The following is a 17,250-nucleotide window of genomic DNA, read 5'->3' as shown; positions in this document are numbered from 1 at the left end:
GACAGGCTAGCAGTAGAGAAGCTAGCGGAATCCTAAGTGTGAGTGCGCGAAGGCTAGCAGTAGTGAAGCTGGCAGAGTGTATAGCGAGAGGCTTGCAGCAGAGAGGCTAGCAGTGGAGAAGCTAGCAGAATATATAGTGAGAGGCTAGCAGTGGAGATGCTAGCAGAGTGTATAGTGAGAGACTAGTAGTGGAGAAGCTAGCAGAGTGAATAGTAATAAGCTAGCAGTGGAGAGGCTAGCAGAGTGTACGGTGAGAAGCTACAAAAGTGTGTAGTTATAGGCTAGCAGCGGAGAGGCGAGCAGAATGAGAGAGAGTGGAGTGAGTGGAGCGTGACTGACAGGCTAGCAGCGGAGAGGCTAGCAGAGCAAGAGAGCAGGATAGCAGCGGAGAGGCTAGGAGAGTGAGAGAGAACAGGCTAGCAGCGGAGAGGCTAGGAGAGAGAGAGAGAGAGAACAGGCTAGCAGTGGAGAGGGTAGGAAAATGAAAGGGAGCAGGCGAGCAGAGCAAACGGAAGAGTTGCGACGGAGATGGGTGGTGTTGAACGCGGGGAGTTCTGTTCGAATAAAGTGACACAGGAGAAAAATAAGTTGTCTGCGTGAAATAACACCACTACACACGCATCAAAAATAGCAATTACAAGTGTTTCAAGACCCCCTATGGACTGACATCTGCCGACGCCTCTCTTCCCATCTTGCTCAGCTCTCCGCAACGCACCACCCACATGGCTGCCTCCATTCTCCTGTTCGAGTCCACTTCTCCTTAGCCTACAACTGACAATTGTGTTGAATACTTAATTAGGAATGTTTTTTTTTATATGAAATACTTTCAAGAGAAGATCTGAAAGGATATATAATCGTAACTGCTTTTATCAGGTACATTTTTAGATGTTAGTGGTAAATTCTTGGTTGATTGCTTTACACCTTCATTCGTCCATGAAAAAAGTATTGCGTAAAAATATTGAGTCAAATTACTTAAATAAAACTAAAACAACTTCAAACACAAGTTTTAGATATGTTTTTAATATAAGAACCGTATTATTTCATTGGCTCATTGTAAACATGCAGATTTCAATATTATTCGTACTCTACAACAAAGGGATGACATGAGACACATCTCAGCAGATAACGTGACCAACAGTCACACTACTGCTGTCAGCTGCATGGGTTAAGTTTCACGAAAAGTCGGCCCATGCTTGCCAAGTTTTTAAAACGACCGGCACATTACTGAATTTGAAAGATCATGTTGCAACATCACCTCCCTGCTGGCAGACGATAGCCATTTGCAGGCTGGTGCTGCATCCAACTTGTGCTGTATAGGGATGGTTGCCACTGGGTGGTCTCCTGAGTCAGACTGACACAGGGCATTGGAATGGTACTGTGAGATGCTTACACATTGTAAGCAAGTGCCACTATAAATGCAATCTTTTTGTGTGAAATATTCATGCTCAGGAGTGCAGTGCCGCATCTCCAGACTTCACGGACATTCCTCAATGCTGTTGCGAACATGTGTCTTGTCACAGGAAGCAGTTAGAGCCTGGATAAGCCAGAATATCAAAATGAAGGTGTGCTGCTGGTACATGGAGTCTTCGACAGCTGGGTGAGGGCACACTTTTCTAAATGTGTACATTTGTGTTCATAAAATGTGGATGTAGTCTGGAATGTCGAGTACTCTATCCATTTACATAGCTACAAAATGCTTATCACACGATTGTTATGCCAGAAAGTGACCTGTAAAATCACAGGCTATAGGTAAGGTAGAGGGTTGGAAAAAAAACAAACCCATAAAATGTAACTGGTATTGGCCAAACATCCGCATTCTATAACCTTACACTGCAAATTAATTCATTGGGATTACACAGCAGCAACATCAGCTCCTGCTGCAAAAAAACTTGGTAGGGCCTGCCTGGAATGTAATCTTGAGACTCGTTAAGGATTGCCTGGGTAAATGAAGTGTTATCAGTGGCGTTGGGCTGCACACAGAAGTCTCTGCTTGTATTGCTGTTGTAAACCACCCATTCAGGTATAGATGTATTCTCGACCTGCATGGGTGAACCGCAATGCCTGAGCATGGTGTTGTAATTGTGCTTGTACAAGAATTAAGAATGAGCTCTATGTTATGAGAGTGTATCTATATGTGATAATGTATCGTGATCAGCAATTTTAAAAGCACACTCAGTCCAGTGCACCTACAACCAGCTCCTCTCGGATGGGGTGCAGTAGAGCATTTTAACCTTATGACGGTACCCCGAGGGACCATAGTACCCCGGCTCTCGCACAATGTCCGTGATGCAGTCATTTTTAGTCCGTTGATGGTCGGCGATGCGGCAATCGACTCATCTAGACGAGCTGTACACGATGCACTATCGTGCAGACGAGCGTTCAGGGTTGCAGTACAATCGTTTTGTACCAGGCCAGCCTACAATCCATTGTGCCCGTCTCCACGCGGTTACTTCTTGTGCGGAATGCCGAGCTATGATTGTGTTATGCTGACTAACTGTCAATGGCTATATTAGATGGGGTTGGATTCCTGTGTGACCCCCTTAAACTGCAGGATTGAATGCCTGCGCCACAAGGTGACAACGGCTCTGCATTGGCCGGTGCCGCTCGCAGGGTGTGTGAGTGCAGGCACCCGCGTTCTGAGCATGCCTCCACAGCACTGCGCAAGCCCACTCTGCTGGGAGAGAAATGGGAGCCCGCCAAGCACACTGCGAAAGAGCCCACCAATGCGTTCGGAGACATCCAATTCACCGGCCTTGGCCAGAGGCTTGGCAAAGTGAGTCCTGCGCAGCACGTGGACAGCACTTGGTCATCCCAGCCGAGGGACGTAAGGGGGAGATCCAGCACGGAATGGCTCTCGTGTTGTGGAGATGCACACCGTGGCCATGTCAGGCTGCCTGACAAATGTTCAGCTGGGATAATGAACAAAAAAACCTTGTACATTTATAAAGTGCATATAATATTTAGTTGTTACGTTTCCAAACTAAACCGTAGTGTGTCATTCGATTAATTTGGTTTCTAATTATTCCCACACAATTTTCCCTTCCATCCGCATCCCGGCCATCATTATCATCGCCCCTGCCGTGCTTACCATAAGAGATGTTCTAAGCTTCATTGTTAAACATCACAGCACAAAGCACCGTCCATGTGAGGTTGTAGAGGCCATGGCAGAGCCGAGCCAAGCCGTGGCAGAGCATACCGCGCTAATAGTGAATATACGAGTGTTGTGGAGACTTTCATCTGCGTGACTGTCACCCGCACAGCTGTAGGCATGTGAAGTCAATCGACAGTGTTTCTAGCTTTGGAAGGGCAGCGTCACGTTATATCTGGCAGGAATGAATAGCACCCTAATTAGTGCTGCGTAAAATAAATGGTGATTCTCAAAAAATAAGTGTCTGGAAAATAACTTTTTATTTCAGCAGAGCAAACGATTTCGCAGACGTGCCATGAAAACCAACTACGGTAATTGGTAATCCAGAAACACTGTTTTGTATGTTCCACGTCCGTGCATTATGTTACAATCTGGTAATTATGGGTGTAATGATGCATTGGGTGATATTGATTTTCAAGGATTGCTCTGCATGCATTGAATCGTATGTGCAAACCACTTAACTTATACAAATATGCACACAAGATGCGAATGTTACATTTAGGCCATTATGAGCAACGAAACTCTGCAAACGAGACAGTAACGTGAGAAACAAATCCTAGATTGGTAGCAACTAACAGTGCACGGGGGGGGGGGGTGATAGCGAATCGTTAATATTACCCATAAGGGTGATGCGCGATCTTCCATTGTACTGTCCACAGCAAGGTTTCCCTGTAGCAAGTAGCTGAGATTCCCTCAAGGGACTCAAGCAAGATTGAAAACTAATTTATTTAGAACTGATTTGTGTACTTAGTTTCTTGTCCTCCCGTAACTCCGATTAGCATGGCTCACTATGTACGAGTTTGCATGCTCTCCCTGTGGTCGCGTGGATTTTTCTCTGGGTCCTCTGTTTTTTTCCCAGCACATTTAGAATAAACACGCGTTTAGAGTTTCGATTAAAGTTTTCGTGACTGCAGGGATTCATCTTCTTGGTTCTTTCGGTAAAGTCACGTAGAATGGAAATAATAAAATAATAAAAATAAAACATTATAAAATAATTCTCACGACGTTTCGGCCACAACGCAAGCAGCCGTCCTTAGGTGAAGAACAGGTCTGTCAGAAAGACAGCGTCTGAATGAACACCACCAGGCTTGGCAGCGTATATTTAAGCTGGGTTGGAGGGTGAAGAGCGCCTTGACAAAGGAATTTGCATATCAAGAGGAATTTAGCATATTTATGGGAAATGCAGGTATGTGATTTGTACTACTTATGCCCGTGCATTATGCAGGATTAGCAGCATCAAAGGGAGGGGATATGGGAAATGCAGGTATGTGATTAATACTACTTATGCCCGTGCATTATGCAGGATTAGCAGCATCAAAGGGAGGGGATATGGGAAATGCAGGTATGTGATTAGTACCACTTATGCCCGTGCATTATGCAGGATTAGCAGCATCAAAGGGAGGGGATAGCGGTAGCATTAATAAAGGGAAGGAGTGTTAATAGTATGTAGCTGCAGTAACTAAAACCACCACGTAAACAACTAAAGTATAAACTACATAGTATCATCAGTATGCTAAATATACTCTACAATAAGCTGAGTTACTAACAGTAAGTAATACATTACAATTCTACGTCGTAAAAAATATAATATGCTTCCATCTAAACTTTATTCTCTTACATCACACGAGTCTACACCGTACTATATACTGCCATAGACAAACCCAACATTATATACTGTATTGCTATAAACCACCCTAAACCTTATACATTGTAATATTACACTATGTATTATTCTACCCACCCTAATGTATATCACACTGCTGTATATTCACTATACAATTACGATACTATATATTACTTCTACATTTAAAGCTTTCGTGACTGCAAGGATTCATATTCTTAGGTTTTTTCGGTAAAGTCACGTGACTTTACCGAAAAAACCTAAGAATATGTATTACTTTGTACATTATATTATGCATATACATTTTATACTATTTGTTATTATACACTGTATCATTGACCGTCGTGTAAAAGATACTAAGAGGAAGCAACAAAATAAGTCAATGGGAGAGTAGTGAACGGAAACTTGCAGCGGAGCAAAGAATCCATTCCCTGCAAAGAATACAATGCCAGTAAGTGGAACGCGGTCTGAAAGTCACTGTAAACGTGAACACAATCAGTTAAGATCCGAAATGGTTTATTACGTCCTTCCAATGATTGCTAAGCCAGAATCCATCTTCTCGGTTGAAATTGTCTCTGTGTTTGTATATGTGGATCGCCTCATGAACGAATCTCTCATGGTAGCCAGATGACTTGCAGATAACCTCTGTCTTGGAGAAGTCAAAATCATGTGAGCCCACTGAATTGTAACAGTGATCTGCCACGGCTGAGGTGTTTGTCCTACCGTGTTTCAAGTCTGCTTTATGTTCACGGATGCGATCCGAGACATGTCGTTTGGTTTCTCCAATGTAACTGCTACCACAGAGGCAACTTAGTTTGTAGACGCCAGGGTACTGTATGTCTGGAACCACATCTTTTACAGACTGGACCAGATCACGGATGTTATGTACTGTGTTGAATCGGACCTGGATCTTGTGTTTTATCAGGATTTTGGAGATCTTTTTTGTGACCCCAGCAATGTAGGGTAAGGTGATGATCTTGAAAGGCTCCTCAACATAATCCTTCTTGATGGTTGGAGTGATGGCTTTGCGGATTGTGTAGTCGGAGTAACCATTAGCCTTAAGAGCTTGGCGTACGTGTTTGAGTTCACTGGCAATGTGTTCCTGGTCGGAGATGCATTGGGCTCTATGGTATAGAGTCTTGATGAGGGAATTCTTCTGGGATGGATGGTGGTGGGAATCCGGTTTTAGGTAAGCATCCGTATGGGTGGCTTTCCTGTAGACAGAGTGGCTCATTGAACCATCAGGTCTCCTTTTAATTAGGACATCCAAAAAGGGTAGCTTGCCATCTTTTTCGACTTCTATGCAAATTCCTTTGTCAAGGCGCTCTTCCCCCTCCAACCCAGCTTAAATATACGCTGCCAAGCCTGGTGGTGTTCATTCAGACGTTGTCTTTCTGACAGACCTATTCTTCACCTGAGGACGGCTGCTTGCGTTTTGGCCGAAACGTCGTGAGAATTATTTTATTATGTTTTATTTTTATTATTTTATTATTTCAATTCTACGTGACTTTACCGAAAGAACCAAGAAGACGTGTTTAGAGTGTTTGACTGCTGTACATTTCCACATGATAAACCACTTCGTTGAGCTATAATTTGTGGCCAGGTTGGTTCTAAAAAAGAGTTATATAGCTCAGTGGGCCTTACTTGGTAAAATATCTTCAGTTTAGTTTGTTAACATCGACTTTGTGCAGCCAGGTTTGCATGCTGTGTTGGTTGAGGGCAGCATTGCAGCACCTGTGCTGCACTAGGCACGCCCTTGTTGCTTCACTTGCCTGTTGCGTCACACGCCACCTTGGGTACCGCGTTGACGCTGGATCAGTTTCTGTCAGGTTAGATGGCTCGGTCAACAATCCCTGCTGCTCTCCATTGTGGCAGCTTTTAATGTCGAGCATGGTGCAGTGCACATGTAACCAACCCAGCGCTTTGGAAGCAACGGTTGATTTCCTCAACCAGTTAAGACTCCAAACCTGCTGGGTTCGGTGGGCAGCAGGGTGGCGCAGTGGTAATGCTCCTGCCTCGTAGGAAGAAGTTCATGGGTTTGATTCCTAACTTTCTTTGTGGAGTTTGTATGTTCTCCCCCTGTTCTGCATGGGTTTCCTCCGTCTTTTCCTGTTTCCTCCCGTGGATTATAAAACACAATGTAACTGGTAATGGCCAAACATCCCAATGCTGAAAAAGTATTTGCACATTACACAATAGGAAATGCACGCAGCGGCAGCAACATCGCCCCCTACTGCAAAAAACTTGGCTCGACCATTCTGAAACATAACTCAGTGAGGCTTTCCTGCATAGTAAACAATTGTAATTATATCAACAATAACAACAATAAAATAATGACTGCAGGCCATGGTGCGCTTTATAATACATTTCCTGTGCACAGTATTTCTTTACGGTTTATTTGAAACATTATATTTGGCACAAAGGTCACGTCATAAAAAAGTAGACTCAGTGATACTGTACTTTAATAAACAAATTTATATGTGTAAGGCGCATTTCATCTGTAAATCTCAATGTGCCCCATGTATGGAAAGCAGGAAACATAACCTGGTTTATTACGTCCTTCCAATGATTTCTAAGCCAGAATCCATCTTCTCGGTTGAAATTGTCTCTGTGTTTGTATATGTGGATCGCCTCATGAACGAATCTCTCATGGTAGCCAGATGGCTTGCAGATAACCTCTGTCTTGGAGAAGTCAAAATCATGTGAGCCCACTGAATTGTAACAGTGATCTGCCACGGCTGAGGTGTTTGTCCTACCGTGTTTCAAGTCTGCTTTATGTTCACGGATGCGATCCGAGACATGTCGTTTGGTTTCTCCAATGTAACTGCTACCACAGAGGCAACTTAGTTTGTAGACGCCAGGGTACTGTATGTCTGGAACCACATCTTTTACAGACGGGACCAGATCACGGATGTTATGTACTGTGTTGAATCGGACCTGGATCTTGTGTTTTATCAGGATTTTGGAGATCTTTTTTGTGACCCCAGCAATGTAGGGTAAGGTGATGATCTTGAAAGGCTCCTCAACATAATCCTTCTTGATGGTTGGAGTGATGGCTTTGCGGATTGTGTAGTCGGAGTAACCATTAGCCTTAAGAGCTTGGCGTACGTGTTTGAGTTCACTGGCAATGTGTTCCTGGTCGGAGATGCATTGGGCTCCATGGTATAGAGTCTTGATGAGGGAATTCTTCTGGGATGGATGGTGGTGGGAATCCGGTTTTAGGTAAGCATCCGTATGGGTGGCTTTCCTGTAGACAGAGTGGCTCATTGAACCATCAGGTCTCCTTTTAATTAGGACATCCAAAAAGGGTAGCTTGCCATCTTTTTCGACTTCTATGCAAATTCCTTTGTCAAGGCGCTCTTCCCCCTCCAACCCAGCTTAAATATACGCTGCCAAGCCTGGTGGTGTTCATTCAGACGTTGTCTTTCTGACAGACCTATTCTTCACCTGAGGACGGCTGCTTGCGTTTTGGCCGAAACGTCGTGAGAATTATTTTATTATGTTTTATTTTTATTATTTTATTATTTCAATTCTACGTGACTTTACCGAAAGAACCAAGAAGACGCGTTTAGAGTGTTTGACTGCTGTACATTTCCACATGATAAACCACTTCGTTGAGCTATAATTTGTGGCCAGGTTGGTTCTAAAAAAGAGTTATATAGCTCAGTGGGCCTTACTTGGTAAAATATCTTCAGTTTAGTTTGTTAACATCGACTTTGTGCAGCCAGGTTTGCATGCTGTGTTGGTTGAGGGCAGCATTGCAGCACCTGTGCTGCACTAGGCACGCCCTTGTTGCTTCACTTGCCTGTTGCGTCACACGCCACCTTGGGTACCGCGTTGACGCTGGATCAGTTTCTGTCAGGTTAGATGGCTCGGTCAACAATCCCTGCTGCTCTCCATTGTGGCAGCTTTTAATGTCGAGCATGGTGCAGTGCACATGTAACCAACCCAGCGCTTTGGAAGCAACGGTTGATTTCCTCAACCAGTTAAGACTCCAAACCTGCTGGGTTCGGTGGGCAGCAGGGTGGCGCAGTGGTAATGCTCCTGCCTCGTAGGAAGAAGTTCATGGGTTTGATTCCTAACTTTCTTTGTGGAGTTTGTATGTTCTCCCCCTGTTCTGCATGGGTTTCCTCCGTCTTTTCCTGTTTCCTCCCGTGGATTATAAAACACAATGTAACTGGTAATGGCCAAACATCCCAATGCTGAAAAAGTATTTGCACATTACACAATAGGAATTGCACGCAGCGGCAGCAACATCGCCCCCTACTGCAAAAAACTTGGCTCGACCATTCTGAAACATAACTCAGTGAGGCTTTCCTGCATAGTAAACAATTGTAATTATATCAACAATAACAACAATAAAATAATGACTGCAGGCCATGGTGCGCTTTATAATACATTTCCTGTGCACAGTATTTCTTTACGGTTTATTTGAAACAGTATATTTGGCACAAAGGTCACGTCATAAAAAAGTAGACTCAGTGATACTGTACTTTAATAAACAAATTTATATGTGTAAGGCACATTTCATCTGTAAATCTCAATGCGCCCCATGTATGGAAAGCAGGAAACATAACCTGGTTTATTACGTCCTTCCAATGATTGCTAAGCCAGAATCCATCTTCTCGGTTGAAATTGTCTCTGTGTTTGTATATGTGGATCGCCTCATGAACGAATCTCTCATGGTAGCCAGATGGCTTGCAGATAACCTCTGTCTTGGAGAAGTCAAAATCATGTGAGCCCACTGAATTGTAACAGTGATCTGCCACGGCTGAGGTGTTTGTCCTACCGTGTTTCAAGTCTGCTTTATGTTCACGGATGCGATCCGAGACATGTCGTTTGGTTTCTCCAATGTAACTGCTACCACAGAGGCAACTTAGTTTGTAGACGCCAGGGTACTGTATGTCTGGAACCACATCTTTTACAGACGGGACCAGATCACGGATGTTATGTACTGTGTTGAATCGGACCTGGATCTTGTGTTTTATCAGGATTTTGGAGATCTTTTTTGTGACCCCAGCAATGTAGGGTAAGGTGATGATCTTGAAAGGCTCCTCAACATAATCCTTCTTGATGGTTGGAGTGATGGCTTTGCGGATTGTGTAGTCGGAGTAACAATTAGCCTTAAGAGCTTGGCGTACGTGTTTGAGTTCACTGGCAATGTGTTCCTGGTCGGAGATGCATTGGGCTCTATGGTATAGAGTCTTGATGAGGGAATTCTTCTGGGATGGATGGTGGTGGGAATCCGGTTTTAGGTAAGCATCCGTATGGGTGGCTTTCCTGTAGACAGAGTGGCTCATTGAACCATCAGGTCTCCTTTTAATTAGGACATCCAAAAAGGGTAGCTTGCCATCTTTTTCGACTTCTATGCAAATTCCTTTGTCAAGGCGCTCTTCCCCCTCCAACCCAGCTTAAATATACGCTGCCAAGCCTGGTGGTGTTCATTCAGACGTTGTCTTTCTGACAGACCTATTCTTCACCTGAGGACGGCTGCTTGCGTTTTGGCCGAAACGTCGTGAGAATTATTTTATTATGTTTTATTTTTATTATTTTATTATTTCAATTCTACGTGACTTTACCGAAAGAACCAAGAAGACGCGTTTAGAGTGTTTGACTGCTGTACATTTCCACATGATAAACCACTTCGTTGAGCTATAATTTGTGGCCAGGTTGGTTCTAAAAAAGAGTTATATAGCTCAGTGGGCCTTACTTGGTAAAATATCTTCAGTTTAGTTTGTTAACATCGACTTTGTGCAGCCAGGTTTGCATGCTGTGTTGGTTGAGGGCAGCATTGCAGCACCTGTGCTGCACTAGGCACGCCCTTGTTGCTTCACTTGCCTGTTGCGTCACACGCCACCTTGGGTACCGCGTTGACGCTGGATCAGTTTCTGTCAGGTTAGATGGCTCGGTCAACAATCCCTGCTGCTCTCCATTGTGGCAGCTTTTAATGTCGAGCATGGTGCAGTGCACATGTAACCAACCCAGCGCTTTGGAAGCAACGGTTGATTTCCTCAACCAGTTAAGACTCCAAACCTGCTGGGTTCGGTGGGCAGCAGGGTGGCGCAGTGGTAATGCTCCTGCCTCGTAGGAAGAAGTTCATGGGTTTGATTCCTAACTTTCTTTGTGGAGTTTGTATGTTCTCCCCCTGTTCTGCATGGGTTTGCTCCGTCTTTTCCTGTTTCCTCCCGTGGATTATAAAACACAATGTAACTGGTAATGGCCAAACATCCCAATGCTGAAAAAGTATTTGCACATTACACAATAGAAATTGCACGCAGCGGCAGCAACATCGCCCCCTACTGCAAAAAACTTGGCTCGACCATTCTGAAACATAACTCAGTGAGGCTTTCCTGCATAGTAAACAATTGTAATTATATCAACAATAACAACAATAAAATAATGACTGCAGGCCATGGTGCGCTTTATAATACTTTTCCTGTGCACAGTATTTCTTTACGGTTTATTTGAAACAGTATATTTGGCACAAAGGTCACGTCATAAAAAAGTAGACTCAGTGATACTGTACTTTAATAAACAAATTTATATGTGTAAGGCGCATTTCATCTGTAAATCTCAATGCGCCCCATGTATGGAAAGCAGGAAACATAACCTGCAGGGAAAAGGGCCAGAACTAGGGGATAAAGGCCAGTTTAAAGAGTTGAGTTTTCAAGACAGACTGAAATATAGCTAACGACTCTGATTGTCTTATGAGCAAAGACAAAGTGTTCCAAAGCTTGGGGCTGCACTGACAAAAGCCCGATCAGCCCAAGAAATGAGATTTGACCTCAGAGTAGTGAGAAGAAGGCGATCTGGAGATCTCAAGGAACTCGTTGGTGTTTAAACATGGATGAGTTCATGTTAATATTGCGGAGCTAACCCAAGATGTGAAATACCTTACCTGCTATACAGGAGTTCGTGAGTTCGATCCCGACTCCGACGCCTGTATATTTCGAGTTTGCGTGTCTCTCTCACCCGTGGTCGTGTTGATTTTTTTCCAGTTCCTCTGGTTTTCACCTCCAAATTTAGAATCATCTGTCTCGAGTATTTGGCTGCAATGCATTTCCACATGATAAGCCACTTCGTTGAGCTCTCATTTGTGGCCAGGTCGCTTTTGAAAAATAGCTAAACAGCTCAGTGGACCTTATCTGCAAAAATTTAAATAATTGTAATAGTTTATAGTTTTAGAAGTGCTGCTGTCAATGGCCGTGAGTGTGTTCCTCGAGATTCCGTTGGGGCTCAGTTTGTGCGCGTAGGCAACGACACGGAGCCCAGCGTGCTCTTCAAGCTGATGATGGAGCACTGGCACCTGGACGTGCCCAACCTGCTCATCTCGGTCACGGGCGGGGCCAAGAACTTCCACTTGAAGCCCCAGCTGAGAACCATGTTTCGCCACGGCCTCAACAAGACCGCACGCAGCACAGGTGATCACGACTGGGCGTCGTGCACCATAGAGCCACCCGGGGTTGGTGGATGACCGCACAAATACTGATGGTTCGCCGGGAGAAGGCAGTACAGCAAGTGGACTGTTCGCCATCTGTATTCCATATATACGGTCATCAAGTGTTGCCCCCTCACTCAAGGCGTGGGTTGTCTCCGGGTGCTCCAGTTTTACCCTTTCTGGCAATAATTAATTGGCTGAAAACTTCTTAAAATAAAAAAAAAACAATGTTGGACCCTCCTGAGAAAGAGAGTCCTACAACTCAGTGTGGTTTTCCTGGATAAATAAGTAACACACATCACATCTAATCACATCTAATCTTAAACACTTGAAAGGGCCCCTCCAGTGGCAGCTGCCCCTACTTAGCACATGGTGACCCTGCATCTGTCCTGCAAGTGGGCACCAGTCTGCCAGCAGGGAGGGGCGATAATTGTTGCTTTGTGTTCAATGTAGCGGCCGTGATGTTATTCTAAAGAGTAGGCCATGGTTGGTCTGGCATCATTTTGGCCAAATTTGGAAACATACCCTCACATTCCTCAATTGGGATTACACACATAGCAATACTGATACCCCAGCTGTGAAAAAATACTCGGCAGGACCCTCCTGAGAAACAGTCATGAGACTCATTGAGGCTTTCCTTGGTAAACGAGCAGAATAAATAATGTGAATAAACGTTCTTGATGAGAAACAGCCTGGTAGGTATTTAACTGTCTGTACCATACGTGCTGCCATGTGTGCGCATTTTCTACCGGATAACATGGGGAGCGGTAGTGTCGCGGTTAGCGCACCGTGCTACGAACCCGGCAACCCGAGTTCGATTCCTGTTCACGGCCAACACCAGTGACGATTATCTGAACCGGTCTTGGGCGTCCCCTAGGTCTACTCAAGCTCAAATGAGTACCTAGTGTGGTGTGTAAACATCGCCACTAGGGAGACAAAGGCGGCTGGGTATGGTACTAGACACCCGTCCCGTCGTGTGTAGTGCCGGCCTTCATAGGTGCTCGCTAACAGCACTTGCCCTGATAGTCTCTTAAGGCTATACGGGGGATCTGTGTTTGTGTGAGTGTGTAAAATGTGTGTATTTTGTTGGTATTCAAGGAGCGTGGATAATCACGGGTGGCTCCTACGCCGGCGTGATGAAGTACGTAGGCGAGTCGGTGAGGGATTTCGCCTTGGCCAGTGGCTCCAAGGAAGGCAAGATCGTGGCGATTGGCATAGCAACCTGGGGCATCATTCACAACAAGGGGCACCTCATAGACGCGCAGGTTAGTATTGGGAGATTATAGAAAATGACACTGCTCATGATCGAATTGGGATTACATACTGCAACGCTACCTCCTGCTGTGCAACTACGACAGACTGTGTCTGTGGAACGCAGCACTTTCCTGAGTGATACCCCTGCCCGGTATGGACAGCGAGAATACCAAATGCAATCAATTAATGTTACTAATATTCTTACATCGTTTAAATATGGTTGGTACACATAAATGGCAAGTGTATGAAGACTAATACAATGTTGGACATTTTTCAAAACTATTATCATTAATAGAACTGGAGAGCATCCTGCACAACATGCATTGCTTTTTCAGGAATTGCATTGCTGTACTATTAAATATCTCGAATACCAAATGTAATTGATTATATTCTTGCATAAGATGCCAATACATTCAGGTGCTAACTGCCAATGTCAAAGTCTTCTGGCCGTGAAGAGAGGGCATCAGATGAGAGAATTTGTATAGTTTTGCTGTTCCATCTCCTCTGTTGAAGGAGCGTCAGACCACAGTGGATTTGGCTGTATGGTCTATAGTTTGGGTTGTTTGGGCACAGTTACACTAATGTGGCTCGTCTTTATTGTACTTTTACGAGTCTCTATGTGTCTCTATGGGTTTAATATATGATTCAAGTTTGGGGTGGATGACCACAACCGCACTACTGTGGCTTGTGTCTTTAATTTTCCAACCGTGAAGGAGATGTGTGCATCAGCCTATTGGTTATAAATGCAATTGATGGCTCCAGCAGTGTCTTTGAGAAGGAGGCACCTCAAAGCTTGGAGGTGCAATGATGTTTGGGTCTCTCATGGGGCGTTTATTCCGGACGTCCGCGTGGTTCCACCCTGTTCGCACAGCACCGTTCATGCGATCGGTAATTATTGCCGTTGTGAATGCTGCTTTGATCGTTTTTGCTGTGCGTGCGTTGGCAGGGCAAGTTTCCGGCAGAGTATCCCATGGACGAGGCTGGCCAGGGGCGACTCTCCTGCCTGGACAACAACCATTCTCACTTCATCCTGGTGGACAACGGCACGCACGGCCAGTACGGTGTGGAGATTGTGCTGCGCGCCCGGCTCGAGCAGTACATCTCCACGCAGCACACGGGAAGCGGCGGTGAGTGCCGCAGCAGCAAAGGAGTGGGCGTCGGAGGCAATTGTGCGGCACGGTTATGGGATATGTGTGTGCGTGTCAGACTGTGTGGCAAAATCGTATTAATAATAATTTAGCACATTGGCTGTTCACGTTATTCTTACAGTGAAGCCTATCACTGAGGAAGACTTGCCAATGTTTCACAGACTTAGTATGCAGTAGTTTTTCAGTAGGCGGGGGGGCATGTTGCTGCTGCGTAATCCCAGTTGAGTAACTTTTGGTGTAATTTTTCAGATTTGGCTAATTTGGACAGTGATGCTGGTGCACAATGGCCACTCTTTTCGAGTAACGTCACAGAATTTGTATCGTCCACATAGTTTACGGTTAGCACACACCACAGTATTAACCAGGGCGGCCTGCCAGATTCCAACTGTAGACATCTGCAACAAGCGGCTGCTACAGCTGGACCGTGTCACTGCCCCCACCTTCTCCTTCCACCCCTAGGCTGCCGTTGAAGGCACAGGGGAAACATTTCACTCAGATGTTTGGACGTAAGAATGTGACCGTATATTCATCCGTCTCTGAGTGACCAACTCCACTGTATGAGGAGCTTTTGAGGTCACCGTTCCCACACTGTGCTCTCCTTTCCTCGGCCCTGTAGCCTTTACCACCCCCCTCACTCACTCTCACTTTCACTCCCCAGTGAAATTCTGAAATCCTATTAAAGTCCTCTTTACCATCACTCATTCCCCTCCTCTTCCCTCCCCTCACCCCTCCACTCAATCTCGTCCCTCCCCTATAGCCATTTCATGACCCTGCCATCTAAATCACTCGATTTTTTGTAACCGCTTCTAAACCATGTAAAGTGCTTTGAGCTAAGGTGTTTTATAAATAAGATAAGAATGCCCACTCATTTGTACAGATTCTTGAGATGCGAATGCATTTATATTCTTTATTAATCTACATTGTATTGCATCAAAAATATTCTCAGTTATTATTAAAACTACAAAATATATTAAACACAGAAGCTGCAAATATTAATCAACACTCAAACATAACCCACACCCTAAACGTCACTTTCTCATCGCTCACTCGCTCTCACGACGACGCTCCACGTGGATCCATTTCCTGCCAGGCAGCCCCTATGCACATTGTACAGTCGTCTGCTCGCAATCGATGCAGCGCTTTGCGATGTTGTTGCACGCCGTGCGTGCGCTGCCTGAATTTACAATGAGAGCACGTCAGACCGCTGCTCCCACTGCTGCAAGCAATTGATGCCATTAAATTGTTTTTTTTAACATCCATTAATGAGCTCGTGGGGCATTTTACGATTTCTCACATTTGTGTTATTGTGTTCTATGTCTTGTGAATACACAAATCCTGATTGTGTTTTTCACGTTATTCATGATTGTATGTTCTTTCATCATGTTGTGAGTGTACATTTTTTCTACACATTTTCGTGTGCAATTGTATCCAGGAGTTTCCGTTTGATGTTATTCAGCTTTGTGAATTAAGGCACGATTGCATCTGAATGAGTTTGCGTCCTTGGTGACAGATGAACAACTTACGTGAGCTGCTGATGAGAAGTGACAGTCTGGCTTCACTGCTATCTTGCCCCCACTTACTGCCTCATTGTCTTCACCTGCCAGAGTTGACAACGCACAAAGGCCAGCAACATTGCATGTACAAAAACTCTCTGGCTTATCTAGACCACCAACTCCAAAGACATTACAGCGATACACTCCGTAGCTCCTAAAGCGGTTGTCTGGCTTGACCACCTGAATTTGAAATTGTAGTCGTTGCTCCGCATCTACATCAGCCGCCGTACAAGAGAAGACGGCGTGTGTGACCGTGTTGTCATTTAGACCACCGACTCAATCAATGACTTGTGGAAATGTGGCCCGTCCCAATGGACAGCACTGAAACAAACACATGACTATGGACCAGATTTGTCATCATTAGGACTCATCAGTCTCTGGGAGCCCCCCTATATGGAGAGGGCTGTAACCTTTACACGGTGGGCACCCGTTAGCACTTGCCTAATGGCACCAGTCATGAAAATCTGTAAACGATGAGAAAACCAGAGAATAGGTGCGCAATTTTCATACTCTTTGAGTTGGTGGTGTAAGACGACAAATGAGCACACATGCAGTTCTTTGGAGCTGGTGGTCTGGATAAGGCTGAGAGCTTTTTGTGCATGCAATGCACGTGCTTGTGTGCCGTTAGATCCATTTGTTTCTCAGCCGGCACTAATTGTTCCTCCGTTTGCCGCAGGTGTGGGGAGTGTTCAGATCCCTATCGTGTGTCTGGTGCTGGAGGGTGGCGTGGGAACCTTAGACGTAAGCACCTGTCACATCAGCACATTCACCACCACCACCACCTACCCCAATATCCTCAAAAGACCTTTCCCTCTCAACACTCCCCACTCACTGTTCCAGTGCTTTGTATGTATGTTGAACTTGGCAAAAAGGTCCCATTATCCGTTTATAGTATTTGGCTACTATAAATTTCTATATGATGATAAGCCACTTTATTGAGCTGTCATGTGTGGCCTGGTCGCTTCTGGTAAAATAAAATAGTGAGTAGTTAATAGTTAATACCCTGGGTGAATTTCCTCTCAATGGAAGGTCACTCCTCCTCCCTCCCTTCCTCCTCATGGTGCCGCCTGCCTCTGATCCAGCACTCT

General features: G+C 44.9%; 1 protein-coding gene across 1 annotated transcript in view; it reads left to right on the top strand.

Moving 5' to 3' along the window:
- The window catches only part of TRPM2 (transient receptor potential cation channel subfamily M member 2), a 72,328-nt gene that overhangs the window by 4,336 nt on the left and 50,742 nt on the right, over positions 1-17,250 (top strand). The window contains exons 3-8 of the mRNA XM_078610401.1: positions 1,521-1,597; positions 2,611-2,773; positions 12,010-12,190; positions 13,306-13,472; positions 14,408-14,588; positions 16,839-16,903. Of these exons, the coding sequence (XP_078466527.1) occupies positions 1,521-1,597; positions 2,611-2,773; positions 12,010-12,190; positions 13,306-13,472; positions 14,408-14,588; positions 16,839-16,903 (834 nt within the window). The remainder of the gene's footprint in view (positions 1-1,520; positions 1,598-2,610; positions 2,774-12,009; positions 12,191-13,305; positions 13,473-14,407; positions 14,589-16,838; positions 16,904-17,250) is intronic.

This window comes from Lampetra planeri, chromosome 2 (genome assembly GCF_965212315.1).
Source record: "Lampetra planeri chromosome 2, kcLamPlan1.2.h2, whole genome shotgun sequence".
Lineage (NCBI taxonomy): Eukaryota > Metazoa > Chordata > Hyperoartia > Petromyzontiformes > Petromyzontidae > Lampetra > Lampetra planeri.
The sequence above is the reverse complement of the archived record's forward strand: the minus strand, read 5'-3'. Positions and strand labels throughout refer to the sequence as shown.